Below are 12,994 nucleotides of genomic sequence, written 5' to 3' on the forward strand. Positions count from 1 at the left end.
TTTTGGGGGGGGGGCAAGAGTTGGGGTGGTTCCTGAGGATTACTTTCCTTTTTGAGATTTTTCAGCTTCCCATCTCTTAAATTCCAGACAGAGTTGGAAAGAGTGAAAAAAGGAGTTAATTATCACTTGCTGGTTTAAAAACTAATCCAAATAATCCAGAAGCTTACTTTGGGAGTCATAACTCCCCACATACATGAAAGAGATCTGTATCTTTTAGAATCCATAGAAAATAGGAGTGAATATACTGCTGGAGTGGGGTAAGGGTTTCTGGGGACAAAGATGTTTGCAAGACTCCCAAGAGCTTACTGAGGCTTCTGTGCTGATATCTTTATTTCCAAGCTTGGGAGATGGTTGTAAGCTTCCAAGTCTCACTCCACTGTAGGAGTAGACAAAACAAAAACAAAAAGAAAAAATTTTTTTTTTCAGAAGCTTGCAAAATAAGCTGAGACCTTGATATATTCCCACAAGAGGTGATCCAGGTGAAGAGAGAGGAGAAGGAACTCACTGTCATGTGAAAAGCACACGTGGAAATGATGCACAACCCAGGCTGCTGGTTCTAGGAGTATGAGGAACCTGAGGAAACAGGGAGAAAACAGTCTTGATTGAGAAGAAATAAATTGATTGAGAAGAAATAAATGAAACTATTTCTCAAGGATTGGCCCCAAGACCAAACAGGCCATGTTACCTTGAGGTAACATGGAATCTACTGATAGCAGAAATGGTAGCCATGTGGAAATTGATGGAGGGATGGGTGTCTTGTAGGGTTTCCAGAACATATAATTAGAGGAAGATGACCATTCTTGTTCTTACACTTCACAAGAAGGACTGGGTTAAGGGGAGGGGACAGGATTGAAATTTGAGGTATTTAGGTCTCATCAAAGACTCTTAGATCAAAATGAGCCAAATTTGCCTCTTCCTTCTACAGATGATCTCTGGTCCAGAGTAGTTAAGCAAAATTTGTTTTCACTATTTGAATTCATGACTTAGTGATTTATTATTATTGTTCTTCCTTTTCCTTCTCCTTTGTTTTTTAAATTTATTTTATTGGGTAGGACAGAGAAAACGGGAGGGGAGGGGAAGGGGGAGAGGGAGAGAGAAGGAGAGATACCCGAAGACCTGTTTCACTGCTTGTGAAGTTTTCCCCCTATTAATGGGGACTGGGGGCTTGAACCCATGTCCTTGTACACTGTAATGTGTGCACTTAACCAGGTGCACCACCATCCGTCCCCCTCTTCTCTTCCTCCTCCTCCTCCTCCTCGTCCTCCTTCTCCTCTCTCTCTCTCTCTCTCTCACACACACACAGAATGAACTCAGGGCCTTTAGTATGTGTGATATTTCTGAGCTCAACCTTTTCATTAATTTTTTTTGTACTTACTTATTGGATAGAGACAGAAATTAAGAGGTGAAGGGAAGATAGCGAGGGAGAGAGATAGACACTTGCAGCCTTGCTTAAATACTCACAAAGCTTTCCCACTGCAGGTGGGGGCTGGGGGTTTGAACCCGGGTCCTTGTGCATTGTAACATGTGTACTCAACCAGGTGTGCCACTGCCCTTTTAATATTTTTATTTAGTTTATTTTAATGAGAAAGAGTAGAAAAGATACTGAAAGAGAGACCAGAATACTGCTCAGTTTTGGCTTATGGTGGGGCTGGGGATTGAACCTGGGACCTCAGAGCCTTGACTTGAAAGGCTGTTGGCATAACCATTATGTTGTCTCCCCAGCCTGAACTTTTTCATTTTCTGTTTAAAGAGAAAGAGAGGGAGGAGCAGAGAGAAACGAGAGATAACACAGCACCACTCCACTATCCATGGAACTCTCCTGGTGCTATCCGTGGTACTCTCATGTGGTGCTGGGGGTAGAACTCAGGTCTCCACCTTTGGTAAGGCACACACTTTACCAGGTGACCTACCTCCCAGCTCTTCAATGATTTTTTTTTTTTAAATATTTTATTTTATTTATTTATTCCCTTTTGTTGCCCTTGTTGTTTTATTGTTGTAGTTATTATTGTTGTTGTCATCGCTGTTGGATAGGACAGAGAGAAATGGAGAGAGGAGGGGAAGACAGACAGGAGGAGAGAAAGACAGACACCTGCAGACCTGCTTCACCGCCTGTGAAGCGACTCCCCTGCAGGTGGGGAGCCGGGGTTCGAACCGGGATCCTTCTGCCGGTCCTTGTGCTTTGCGCCACCTGCGCTTAACCCGCTGCGCTACAGCCCGACTCCCTCTTCAATGATTTCTTAAAAAATAAAATCACACTTCTCCAATCCATGGAGACTAAGGAAGACAACCTCATTTAGTAGAAGAAGATGAAATGCAGACATACCTGTGCAATGGGACATCCCCACAAACTTGCTGACATCCATTGGATGGTTCATGTCAGGCACTGCTCCCCTCCAGCTCATGGCGGTACACATTTTCCCCCGTTGTGAGCTCAAGGCTTTGGAGGACAGCTTTGGGGTCCCGTTTTTCAACTTCTTCTCTTCTATCTCATTCTTCAGCTTCTTATTTTCCTGTTGCAGATGCATCATTACATTGTGGAGGTGGCTGGGGAAGGAGAGAAACAGGTGGTTGTTGGGCTGTTTCAATTCTGTATTTCCCCTCTGGGAAGGACAGGTAAAGATAAAACAGGAAAGAAGGCAGAGGAGGTCCAGTTCCTATTAGGCTGTTGATCTCACATGTTCTGTGGATATAGAAGCCTGTGCAAGTTCCCTAGGAAAGCAGGTCTGGAGTCAGCATGGATGCAATGCCAGTTCTCTTGGCCCACCATGTCAGCTTTGTGCCTCTTGCCTGTTTTTTTTTTTTTTTTTTTTTTAAGTATTTTATTTATTTTGCCTCTAGGGTTATTGGTGGGGTTCGGTGCCTGCACTATGAACCCGCTGCTCCTGGTGGCTATCTTTGTCCCATTGTTATTGTTGTTGCTACTATTACTGTTGTGTTGCTGCTATTGTTGGATAGGACAGAAATTGAGAGAGGAAGAAAGGGCAGAGATAAGATAAGACTAGAAGGAATCTAGTCTTCAAATGACCAGAGGGGATAACCAGGTGGTGGTGCATCAGTCTGGCAGAACACACGTTACCATGAATAAGGATCCAGGTTCAAGTCTCTGGTCCCCACCTATCAGGGGGCAAGCTTTACAAGCAGTGAAGCAGGGCTTCAGGCGCCTCCCCTTTTCCCTCTCTTATTTCCCCCTTCCCTCTCAATTTCTCTCTACATACTAAAAAAAAAAAAAAAAAAGACCACGGGACTGTGGAATCCCATCAAACCAAACCACTTATCTCACTTTAAGAAATATTTATTTCAGGACCAGACAGTGGCACACCTGCTTAAGTGCACACATTACAGTGTGAAGGACCTGGGTTCAAGCTCCTGGTCCCCCACCTGCAGGGGAAAAGCTTCACGAGTGGTGAAGTAGGGCTGCAGATGTCTCTCTGCCTCTCTCCCTCTCTATCTCCCCTGCCCTCTCAGTTTCTGTCTCTAATAAATAAATAAATAAATAAATAAAAATAAATAAAAATGTATTTATTTTAAATATTTTATTTATTTATTTACCAGAGCACTGCTCAGCTCTGGCTTAAGGTGGTAAGGGGCATTGAACCTGGAACTTTGAAGCCTCAGGCATGAGAGTCTCTTTGCATAACCATTAAGCTATCTACCCCATACCCCACTTATTTTAAATATTTAAAAACTATTTATTGATTATTGGATAGAGACAGAGACAAATTGAGAGGAGAGGGGGGATAGAGAGGGAGAGAGACAAAGACATCTGCAACACTGCTTCATCACTTGCCAAGCTTTCCCCCTGAAGGTGGGGACTGGGGGCTTGAACCTGGGCTCTTGTGCACTGTAATGTGAGCACTTAACCAGGCGTACCACCACCTCACCCCCCACTTTTCTTACTTTATTTTTCTTCATTTGGAGGTCTCCTTATTATAGCAGCTTAGATCCTGCCCTATTACAGCCTGTCTTTGCAATGTTTGTTTCCTTCTGAGTATCTTTGACCTCTGAGAATCACAGAAAATGAGAATGGGAAGGGCCATAAATCAGTCTACATTGTGTTGGTGGTGAGGAAACTTGGGTCCAAAGAGATGAAGTGGGAGTCTGGTCGTAACGCAGTGACTTAAGTGCAGGTGGCACAAAGCGCAAGGACCAGTATAAGGATCTCGGTTCGAGCCCCCGGTTCCCCACTTGCAGGGGAGTTGCTTTACAAGTGGTGAAGCAGGTCTGCAGGTGTCTTTCTCTCCCCTCTCTGTCTTGCCCTCCTCTCTGCATTTCTCTCTGTCCTATCCAACAACAATGACATCAATAACAACAACAAATAACAACAAGAAATAAAATAGAGATGCAGACTCAGGACTCAATGTCTTTTCTGAGGTACCAGGCCTTTCCTGGGGCTTGTGTACATGTACAGTGATGACGCCAACTCTGACTTCTTGCTGAACCTTCTCCGTAGGCCCCAAGAACTAACCAGGCTGGTATGGAATGACTTACTCTTTTTCCCCAGTCAGCTTGGCGATATATTTAACTTGTTCACGGAGCTTGTTTCCTAGTTTCTCATTGGCGATCCTGTAATAAAATCCACAAAAAAAAAAAAAAAAAAAAAAAAAAAAAGAGACAGAGAGAATTCCATAGACTTGCCAGCAAGGAAGGGTATGATCTGACTGAACAGGATGTTGGGTGTTCCTACAAAGGCTTCAGGTGGACCCTAGACCACACAGACCCCAGAATTGGAGACTTCCTAGCAGGTTTGGGAAATCATCTTGATCCCAGGTAAGATCAAGTGATCCAGGTAGTAAGGAACCAAAAAGATGTGTATATACCTATGTTCATAGCAGCACAATTTGTAATAGCTAAAGCCTGGAAGCAACCCAGATGACCAACAACAGATGAGTGACTGAGAAAGTTATGGTATATATGGGCCAGGTGGTGGTGGTGCACCTAGTTAAACACTCACATAACAGTGCACAAGGACCCAGGTTCAAGCCCCTGGTTCCCACCTGCAGGGGGAAAGCCTCACGAGTGGTGAAGTAGGGCTGCAGGTGTCTCTCTGCCTCTGTCTCTCCATCTCTTCTCTCTGTCTCTACCCAGTTTTTTTTTTTTTAAAGAAAGTTGTGATATATATACACAATGAATACTACTCAGCTATTAAAAATGGTGAATTTACCTTCACCTCCTCTTGGATGGAGCCTGAAGGAATCATGTTAGGTGAGATAGGCCAGAAAGAGGAGGATGAATATAGGATGATTTCATTTATAGACAGAAGTTGAGAAATAAGAACAGAAGGGAAAATACAAAGCAGGGAGTCAGGCACACCAGGTTAAATGCACGTAGTATGAAGTGCAATGATCAGCACAAGGATCTCGGTTCCAGCCCCTGGCACCCCACCTGCAGTGGGGAGGTCGCTTTACAAGCAGTAAAGCAGGTCTGCAGATGTCTATCTTTCTCTCCCCACTCCTCTCAGTTTCTCTGTCCTATATAAAAAAAAATGGCTCAAGGAGCAGTGGATTTGTAGTGCCAGCACTGAGCCTCAGCGATAACCCTAGAGGCAAAAACAAAACAAAGCAAACAACAACAACAACGAAAAAAACCCACACAAAGCAGAACTTGGACTGGATTTGGTGGGATGTTCAGGAGTATGATGGTGGGGGTGGACCTAGAGTTAGAGTGTTATACAGGGTTAGAGTGTTATACAGAAAATTGAGAAATGTTACACATGTATCAACTACTGTATTTACTGTAGACTGTAAACCATTAATCTTGCTCAAAAAAAAAAAGCAGTAAAGACACACCTCATATTGGAGAGAAAATTGATCCATGATTTCCTTCCATCTTGGAGTTGCTCCATTTGAAGTCACAGGAATTTCTGAACCTGCCTGAAGTTTGTAGCCCTCCCATGTTATTCCCAACCAACCCATGGCTATAGACTTAAGACTGGACCCAATTTCCTGGGCAGGGGAGGGGGGAGAAAGAGAGAGAAAGAGACTTTTTTTTTTTTGGCATATGTATATTTCCTCAGCTCAGCCAAGATCTTGGGACCCTGATTTGGCTTTTCTTCTTTACTTACTTCTGTTCTTTTGCCCATTGCTCTACGTTGGACATAATCTGATCATTCTCTCGGTGTAATCTACAGGTATCTTTGGACACAGGCCTCTGGGATCTGTAACAGGACTTCAGTACAGAAGAAAAATGACATAGTAAGAAGTGGGAGTATGAACCCACCCCTTCCTTTCTAAATTAGGCAGAAGAAAGGACTCTGTTATCCACCCCCTACACCAGAATTGGAATCGCCTCAACAAAACCTCTATTTCCACCATTGTGAGTTATGTGTACACAAGTATAACATTTCTGAGCAGATGCTATAAATAGAGACAAAGTAGATTTGTATACTAATGACTATGATCGTTAGTCAAATGCATTAAAGTAGTAAGCATTTAAAAAAAGGATCACGGTGGGGGGGGGGTGGACAGTGGTACATCTGGTTGAGCATACAAATTACCATGCACAAGGATCCAGGTCCGAGCCCCTACTCCCCACCTGCAGAAGGGATGCTTCACAAGTGGTGGAGCAGGTCTGCAGGTGTCTATCATTCTCTCTCCCTCTATACCTCCCCTCCCCTCCCCTCCTTTTCCCTCCCCTCCCCTTTCAGTTTCTCTCTGTCTTATCAAATTAAAATGATGCTGGGAAATTGTGCCGATGCAGTCACATCTGCCATGTTGTCCCCTCAGGCTACTGCTAGTTCCCGCAGAGTTGGGACATTCTCAGAGTGCCTGTTCAGCCATGTTGTGCCCTCAGGGAATTGTCTATATCCCCGAGATATTTGGAGTGCTTTGGTTACTCCTCCCCCCTCCCATTCTCACGAGAGTTATTATCCTATCTTGGAGTGCTATGGTTACTCCTCCCTCTTCCCATTCTCGCGAAAGCTGCTCCTATAAAAGCCTTTCTTCTGCGCCTTGCTCTCTTGCCACCACTTCACTCCAGTGTTCAGACGCAGGAAAGGTTACTGCGTGAGGCGGCCATTTTTGCTACCTCCACGTGGCCCAACCTGCCTCTCTAGCACCCAACTCTAAGGTGCCAGCGCAAATAAAGATTTGTGTTTCCTCTTCGCTCCGGACCCCTTCTCTCTCTTCTCCGCGGCCCGCGCACAACAACAAATAAAATGAAAAAAAAAAAAAAGGAAAAAATGACCACAGGAGTGGTGAATTTGTAGTACTAGCACTGAGCCTCAGTGATAACCCTGGAGGGGCAAAAAAAAAAAAAAAAAAAAAAGCAACACAGGTTTCCTCTTATTTGAAAGTAGAATGTTCCTATTTGGTATGATTTGGTAGATTACTGTCTGGGTTTTAGAACATTACTACTAGTAAGTTATGGGAACAATTTTTTGAACATTCCTAGGCCACCAAAGTAACCTATCAAATTATTCCATATAGAAACATTCTGCTTCTGAATAGTGGGAGAAACTTGTCTCTTAAGTCAGTTTTAAAAAACAGATGTAAAAAAAACCATCTTGAGGAAGGATTTTTTTTTCTTTTTTTAAATTTGAACAAAGGCCCTGTGGTTAAACCCAAAGTGTTTTTCTCTCTCTTGCCATGATCATCACTGTATGAGGCTTGCCAGATGATATCTTTCTAGGCAAAGCTACTTTAGGGTCTTAAGGGACTTCTGAGTGGGCCATCTAAATTAGAGCTGACTGATGCACCTGACAAGATCTCTCCTAACTGGATTGAGGCCTTTCAAAACCACAGGAAGATGGCTGGGTTGAGAGAGCTGCTATGGGCCTAGAGCACCCAGACTCTGCTTTGCACTGAGTAGAGACTATCTTTATTCCCTTTTGTTGCCCTTGTTGTTTTATTGTTGTAGTTATTGCTGTTGTTGTTGTTGGATAGGACAGAGAGAAATGGAGAGAGGAGGGGAAGACAGAGAGGGGGAGAGAAAGACAGACACCTGCAGACCTGCTTCACCGCCTGTGAAGCGACTCCCCTGCAGGTGGGGAGCCGGGGTTCGAACCGGGATCCTTATGCCGGTCCTTGCGCTTTGCGCCACCTGCGCTTAACCCACTGCGCTACCGTCTGTCTCCCAGTAGAGAATATCTTATCTTTTCTCTCCGGCACCACCACATCACAGGGCAGTTGTGGGTTGTGCTGGGGAGGAAATGACCTCACCAACCTCCTTGTCTTCTCCCAGGAGACTCTCTTTCAGGGCATTCATCTCCTCCTGGAACTCCCTGAGCTGCTCCTCTTTAGCGGCCAGCATCTTGAGGTCACACTGGTGCTGCTTCTGCCACTGGAGCACCTGGTTGCTCATGTCTTCCAGTTTCTTGTCAAAGGCGTGCACCTGCTCACGAGCACAGACTGAGGTGGGATACAGACCTCTAACTTGCAGCCCAGCACCCAGGGGACCCATCAACAAGCCACAGGGTGTAGGCTCAGCTTTGGAAAACTCATTAGGAGGGATTTTATTTCTAATTGCCAGCAGAGGGCACCCCTGCTCTGATTGTTGCCTCTGCTAGAAGTTCACACATTTCAAGCAAGTGGAGGAAATGGGGGTAGTGCTGATTGGCTCTGGGTCCAAGAGGCAATCTTGGGGATAAGGAACAGGAAGGCACTCTGAGGCTCCTCCCACTCCGCTTCCCCACTAATGCTCCTCACCTCCATCTCACTCTGTTGGTGGAAACCTTGCAGTTTCTTTAATTCTGTATTGAGTTTTTTCATTCTGTCCTCATAAGCCATGATTTCTAATTCCAGCTGGGCTTTCCTTTCTTGGGCCTGTGCCAAGCTCCGGTGCAGGGTCTTTGTCTCCGCAGTCGTATGATTGAGCTTGTGGTAAAGAAAACAGGTGTGGGAGTCGGGCGGTAGCACAGCAGATTAAGCGCTCCTGTCGCAAAGCGCAAGGACCAGCTAAGGATCCCGGTTTGAGACCTGGCTCCCCACCTACAAGGGCGTCGCTTCACAAGCCGTGAAGCAGTTCTGTAGGTGTCTTATCTTTTTCTCCCCTTCTCTGTCTTCTCCTCCTCTCTCCATTTCTTTCTGTTCTATCCAACACTAACGATATCAATAATAATAATTACAACAATAAAACACGAGCAACAAGGGAATAAATAAATGTTAAAATAATAATAATAATAATAATAATAATAAAAGACAATAGGTGAGAGTGGTCATTGGAACCCTTTGGTCCTCTCTGTCCTAAAGAGTGAAGTTTCCATCAAGTCCCTCCCTGCCCTTGGCCCCAGTGGGCTACAGACACTTGGCTACTTTGCCTAGTGTCCCACAGAGAGGTGGGAAGTGACCTCTGTGACAGCCAGCTGCTTTTCTGCATTCTCCCCAGTCTTTTTCTTTTCTTTTCTTTTCTCTTCTTTTCTTTTCTTTTTCTTTCTTCCTCCTCTCCTCTCCTCTCCTCTCCTCTCCTCTCCTCTCCTCTCCTCTCCTCTCCTCTCCTCTCCTCTCCCCTCCCCTCCCCTCCCCTCCCCTCCCCTCCCCTCCCCTCCCCTCCCCTCCCCTCTCCTCTCCTCTCCTCTCCTCTCCTTTTTTTTTCTCCAGTCTTATAAACTGACCAGTTAGGAATGATCAACTGAGGGATAGGCCAATGATTTCCTTAAGAATATAGGGTTTTGGGAGTCGGGCTGTAGCGCAGCGGGTTAAGCGCAGGTGGCGCAAAGCACAAGGACCGGCATAAGGATCCCGGTTCGAACCCCGGCTCCCCACCTGCAGGGGAGTCGCTTCACAAGCGGTGAAGCAGGTCTGCAGGTGTCTGTCTTTCTCTCCTCCTCTCTGTCTTCCCCTCCTCTCTCCATTTCTCTCTGTCCTATCCAACAACGACAACAATAATAACTACAACAAAACAACAAGGGCAACAAAAGGGAATAAATAAATAAAATAAACATTAAAAAAAGAATATAGGGTTTTATTATTTTTTTTGTAGTAAAGAGCTGTTACTTCTCTTTTTCTTTAAACTTTTTAATTATCTTTATTTACTTGTTGGATACAGACAGTCAGAAATTTAGAGGGGAGGGGGAGATAGAGAAAGAGAGAGACAGAGAGACATCTGCAGCACTGCTTTACCACTTGTGAAGCTTTCCCCCTGCAGGTGGGGACTAGGGGTTCAAACCTGGGTCCTTGTACATTGTAACATGTGCACTCAGCCAGGTGCGCCACCACCCGACCCGTTTTTTTTTTTTTTTTTTTAATCTTGCCACTGTGTCACCTGTGGGCAGAAAAACTTGCCAGATTTGGCCTACATCTTTCCCCCTCTGGCCCCAGGAAAACCTAACTAAAAGGAATCAGGCCTTCTCTGGACAGATGTTTGCAGGAAATTGACTCTTGTGCATCTTAGGATCCTTGTATATTCATTTCTTAACCCCATACAAGCCCTGGAGGTGAGAGGATGTGGCAGCCCACCTTCTCCAGAGCTTGAGTCAGATCGTCCTGGCAGGCAGATGACTTCCGGCTTAACTCCTCATAGGCTTCTTTACTGATGTAGTTCTGGAGACATTCTCTCTCTCTCTGCAAAGCCTTATCCAGCTGCATTTGCAGTTTCTCTATGACCTCCTTCAAACAGGTGACCTTTAGGAAGAGGAGCATCATTGTCAAGTCTCAAGGCTATCCAGGCATTCTCTGTGTCTATAGGAAATGGACAATACCTAGAATTTCTTTCTCTCTCCACAGATCCACAGAGCAGCCCATGATAACATCAACATCCATGCCTTCACGTTACTTTTTTTCTTTTTTAATTTCCACAAGGGTAATTGCTGTGGATCGGTGCTGCCACTACAGATCCACTGTTCCCAACGACAGTGTTTTCCTTTTTTTTTTTTCTCCTTCTTTCTATTATACTTGTCAGGACAGAGAAATTGAGAGAGGAGGGGGGAGATAAAGAGGGAGAAAAACACCTACTTCACTGCCCTCCTGAAGGTGGGCATCAGGGGTTTGAACCCATGTTCTTAGTAGGCTAATATATGCACTTAACTGTGTGCATCACCTCCCAGCCCCTCACTTTACTCTTTTAAAATTTTTTTGATTGGGCAGAGAGAGATTTATATGAAAGGGGAGAGAAAAGGAAACACCTGCAGCACTACTTCATCCTTCATGAAGCTTCCCCTGCTGGTGAGGTCCAGGGGTCTGAACTTGGATCCTTACACATGGTAACATGTGTAGTCAGCTGGGTGCACCACCACCCAGTCCCTTCTCTTTACTCTTATAATTGGGTGAGTTGCCTTTCCAGGTTTTTCTGTGGTTCTCTCTCTGTATTTCCTCTTCTTGCTAGCATGCCCCCTAAATATAGGGAGTATTAGAAAGAAGTTGGGCATTTATATACATGGCCTGTGGTGAAACTAGTTCTAAAGATGGAATAATTAAATTGGTGACTAGATGGAGAAATGTCACCATGGAGTTGAAATACTAAAAAAAGGGAGTCGGGCGGTAGCTCAGCAGATTAAGTGCATGTGGCCCAAAGCACAAGGACTGGAGTAACAATCCCGGTTTGAGCCCTGGCTCCCCACCTGCAGGGGAGTTACTTCACAGGCGGTGAAGCAAGTCTGCAGGTGTTTTTTTCTCCCCCTCTCTGTCTTCTCCTCTTTTTTCCATTTCTGTCTGTCCTATCCAACAATGATGACATCAATGACTACAACAACAAGGGCAACAAAAGAGAATAAATAAATATTTAAAAAAAATGAAATACTAATAAGACAAGTGATGAAATAAATTACAATGATATGAGAAATTAAAAATGGGAACTTTATTATAATAACTGCATTGATATATTCAACAAGTCTATTATATATGGGGTGTACTTTAAAAAATCATTAATAATGATTAAGAAGACTGTAAGACAACAGGGGTACAATTCCATATAGTTCCCACTACCAGAGTTCTATGTGGGGTATGATTTTAAAAAGTTGAATATACTTACACATAAGCTCTCTAATCTTCTGAATCCCATCAAAGGAATTATGAAATTAGTGCTTTTATTTTTTATTTTATTATTATTTTTTATTTTTTAATTTTTTAAAAGTTTTAATATTTATTTATTTTCCCTTTTGTTGCTCTTGTTTTTTATTGTTGTTGTAGTTATTATTGTTGTTATTGGTATCGTCACTGTTAGATAGGATAGAGAAATGGAGAGTGGAGGGGAAGACAGAGAGGGGGAGAGAAAGAAGAGAAAGACAGACGCCTACAGACCTGCTTCACTGCCTGTGAAGCGACTCCCCTACAGGTAGGGTGCCGGGGGCTTGAACCGAGATCCTTATGCTGGTCCCTGCGCTTTGTGCCACCTGTGCTTAACCCGCTGTGCTACCGCCCGACTCCCATTATTATTTTTTAAAATTTTATGAGGTTTTACTTAAAATTTTTTTTTTAACTTTATTGTATAGAGACAGGCAGAAACTGAGAGAAAAGGGTAAGATAGGGAGGAAGACAGATACCTTCAGCCCTGCTTTACAACCCGCAAAGCTTCCCCCCCCCAACCCCCGCAGTTAGGGATTGGGGGCTCGAGCCTGGGTCCTTTTGCACTGTAACATGTGCGCTCAACCAGGTATGCCACCACCCCGCTTTGTGCTTTGATTTTTCTTTTCTTTTTTTTAAAACATTTATTTATTTATTCCCTTTGTTGCCCTTTTAATTGTTGTAGTTATTATTGTTGTTGTTATTGATGTCGCTGGTGTTGGATAGGACAGAGAGAAATGGAGAGAGGAGGAGAAGATAGAGGGGGAGAGAAGATAGATACCTGCAGACTAGCTTCGCCACTTACCATGTGCGCTTAACCCGCTGCGCTACCGCCCAACTCCCCGTGCTTTGATTTTTTTTTATATTGTTTATATTTCTTTTGCTAAATGTGATGACTGGTATAGATGAAATACGTAGTAGACATTGATGTTTCTCAGGGATCTGAGTGACTCAGGTCTTAACTCTGGACTATATTAAAAGAGAAATTTATATTTCTGGAGAACAAGATTCTAGAAATGTAAGTTTCTGTGTGTCCAATGTAGTGATTATAAATCACCTGA

General features: G+C 44.1%; 1 protein-coding gene across 2 annotated transcripts in view; it reads right to left on the reverse strand.

Moving 5' to 3' along the window:
* Window positions 1-302: 302 nt before the first annotated feature.
* PMFBP1 (polyamine modulated factor 1 binding protein 1) overlaps window positions 303-12,994 on the reverse strand; it is a 59,586-nt gene continuing 46,894 nt past the window's right edge. For both annotated transcript variants that reach the window (XM_060185223.1, XM_060185222.1), the window contains 7 exons: window positions 10,392-10,556; window positions 8,643-8,810; window positions 8,161-8,328; window positions 6,062-6,165; window positions 4,489-4,563; window positions 2,324-2,544; window positions 303-573 (listed from right to left, as the gene is read on the reverse strand). In XM_060185223.1, the coding sequence (XP_060041206.1) occupies window positions 557-573; window positions 2,324-2,544; window positions 4,489-4,563; window positions 6,062-6,165; window positions 8,161-8,328; window positions 8,643-8,810; window positions 10,392-10,556 (918 nt within the window). In that variant the 3' untranslated portion in view covers window positions 303-556. The remainder of the gene's footprint in view (window positions 574-2,323; window positions 2,545-4,488; window positions 4,564-6,061; window positions 6,166-8,160; window positions 8,329-8,642; window positions 8,811-10,391; window positions 10,557-12,994) is intronic.

This window comes from Erinaceus europaeus, chromosome 2, assembly GCF_950295315.1.
Source record: "Erinaceus europaeus chromosome 2, mEriEur2.1, whole genome shotgun sequence".
Taxonomy (NCBI): Eukaryota; Metazoa; Chordata; class Mammalia; order Eulipotyphla; family Erinaceidae; genus Erinaceus; species Erinaceus europaeus.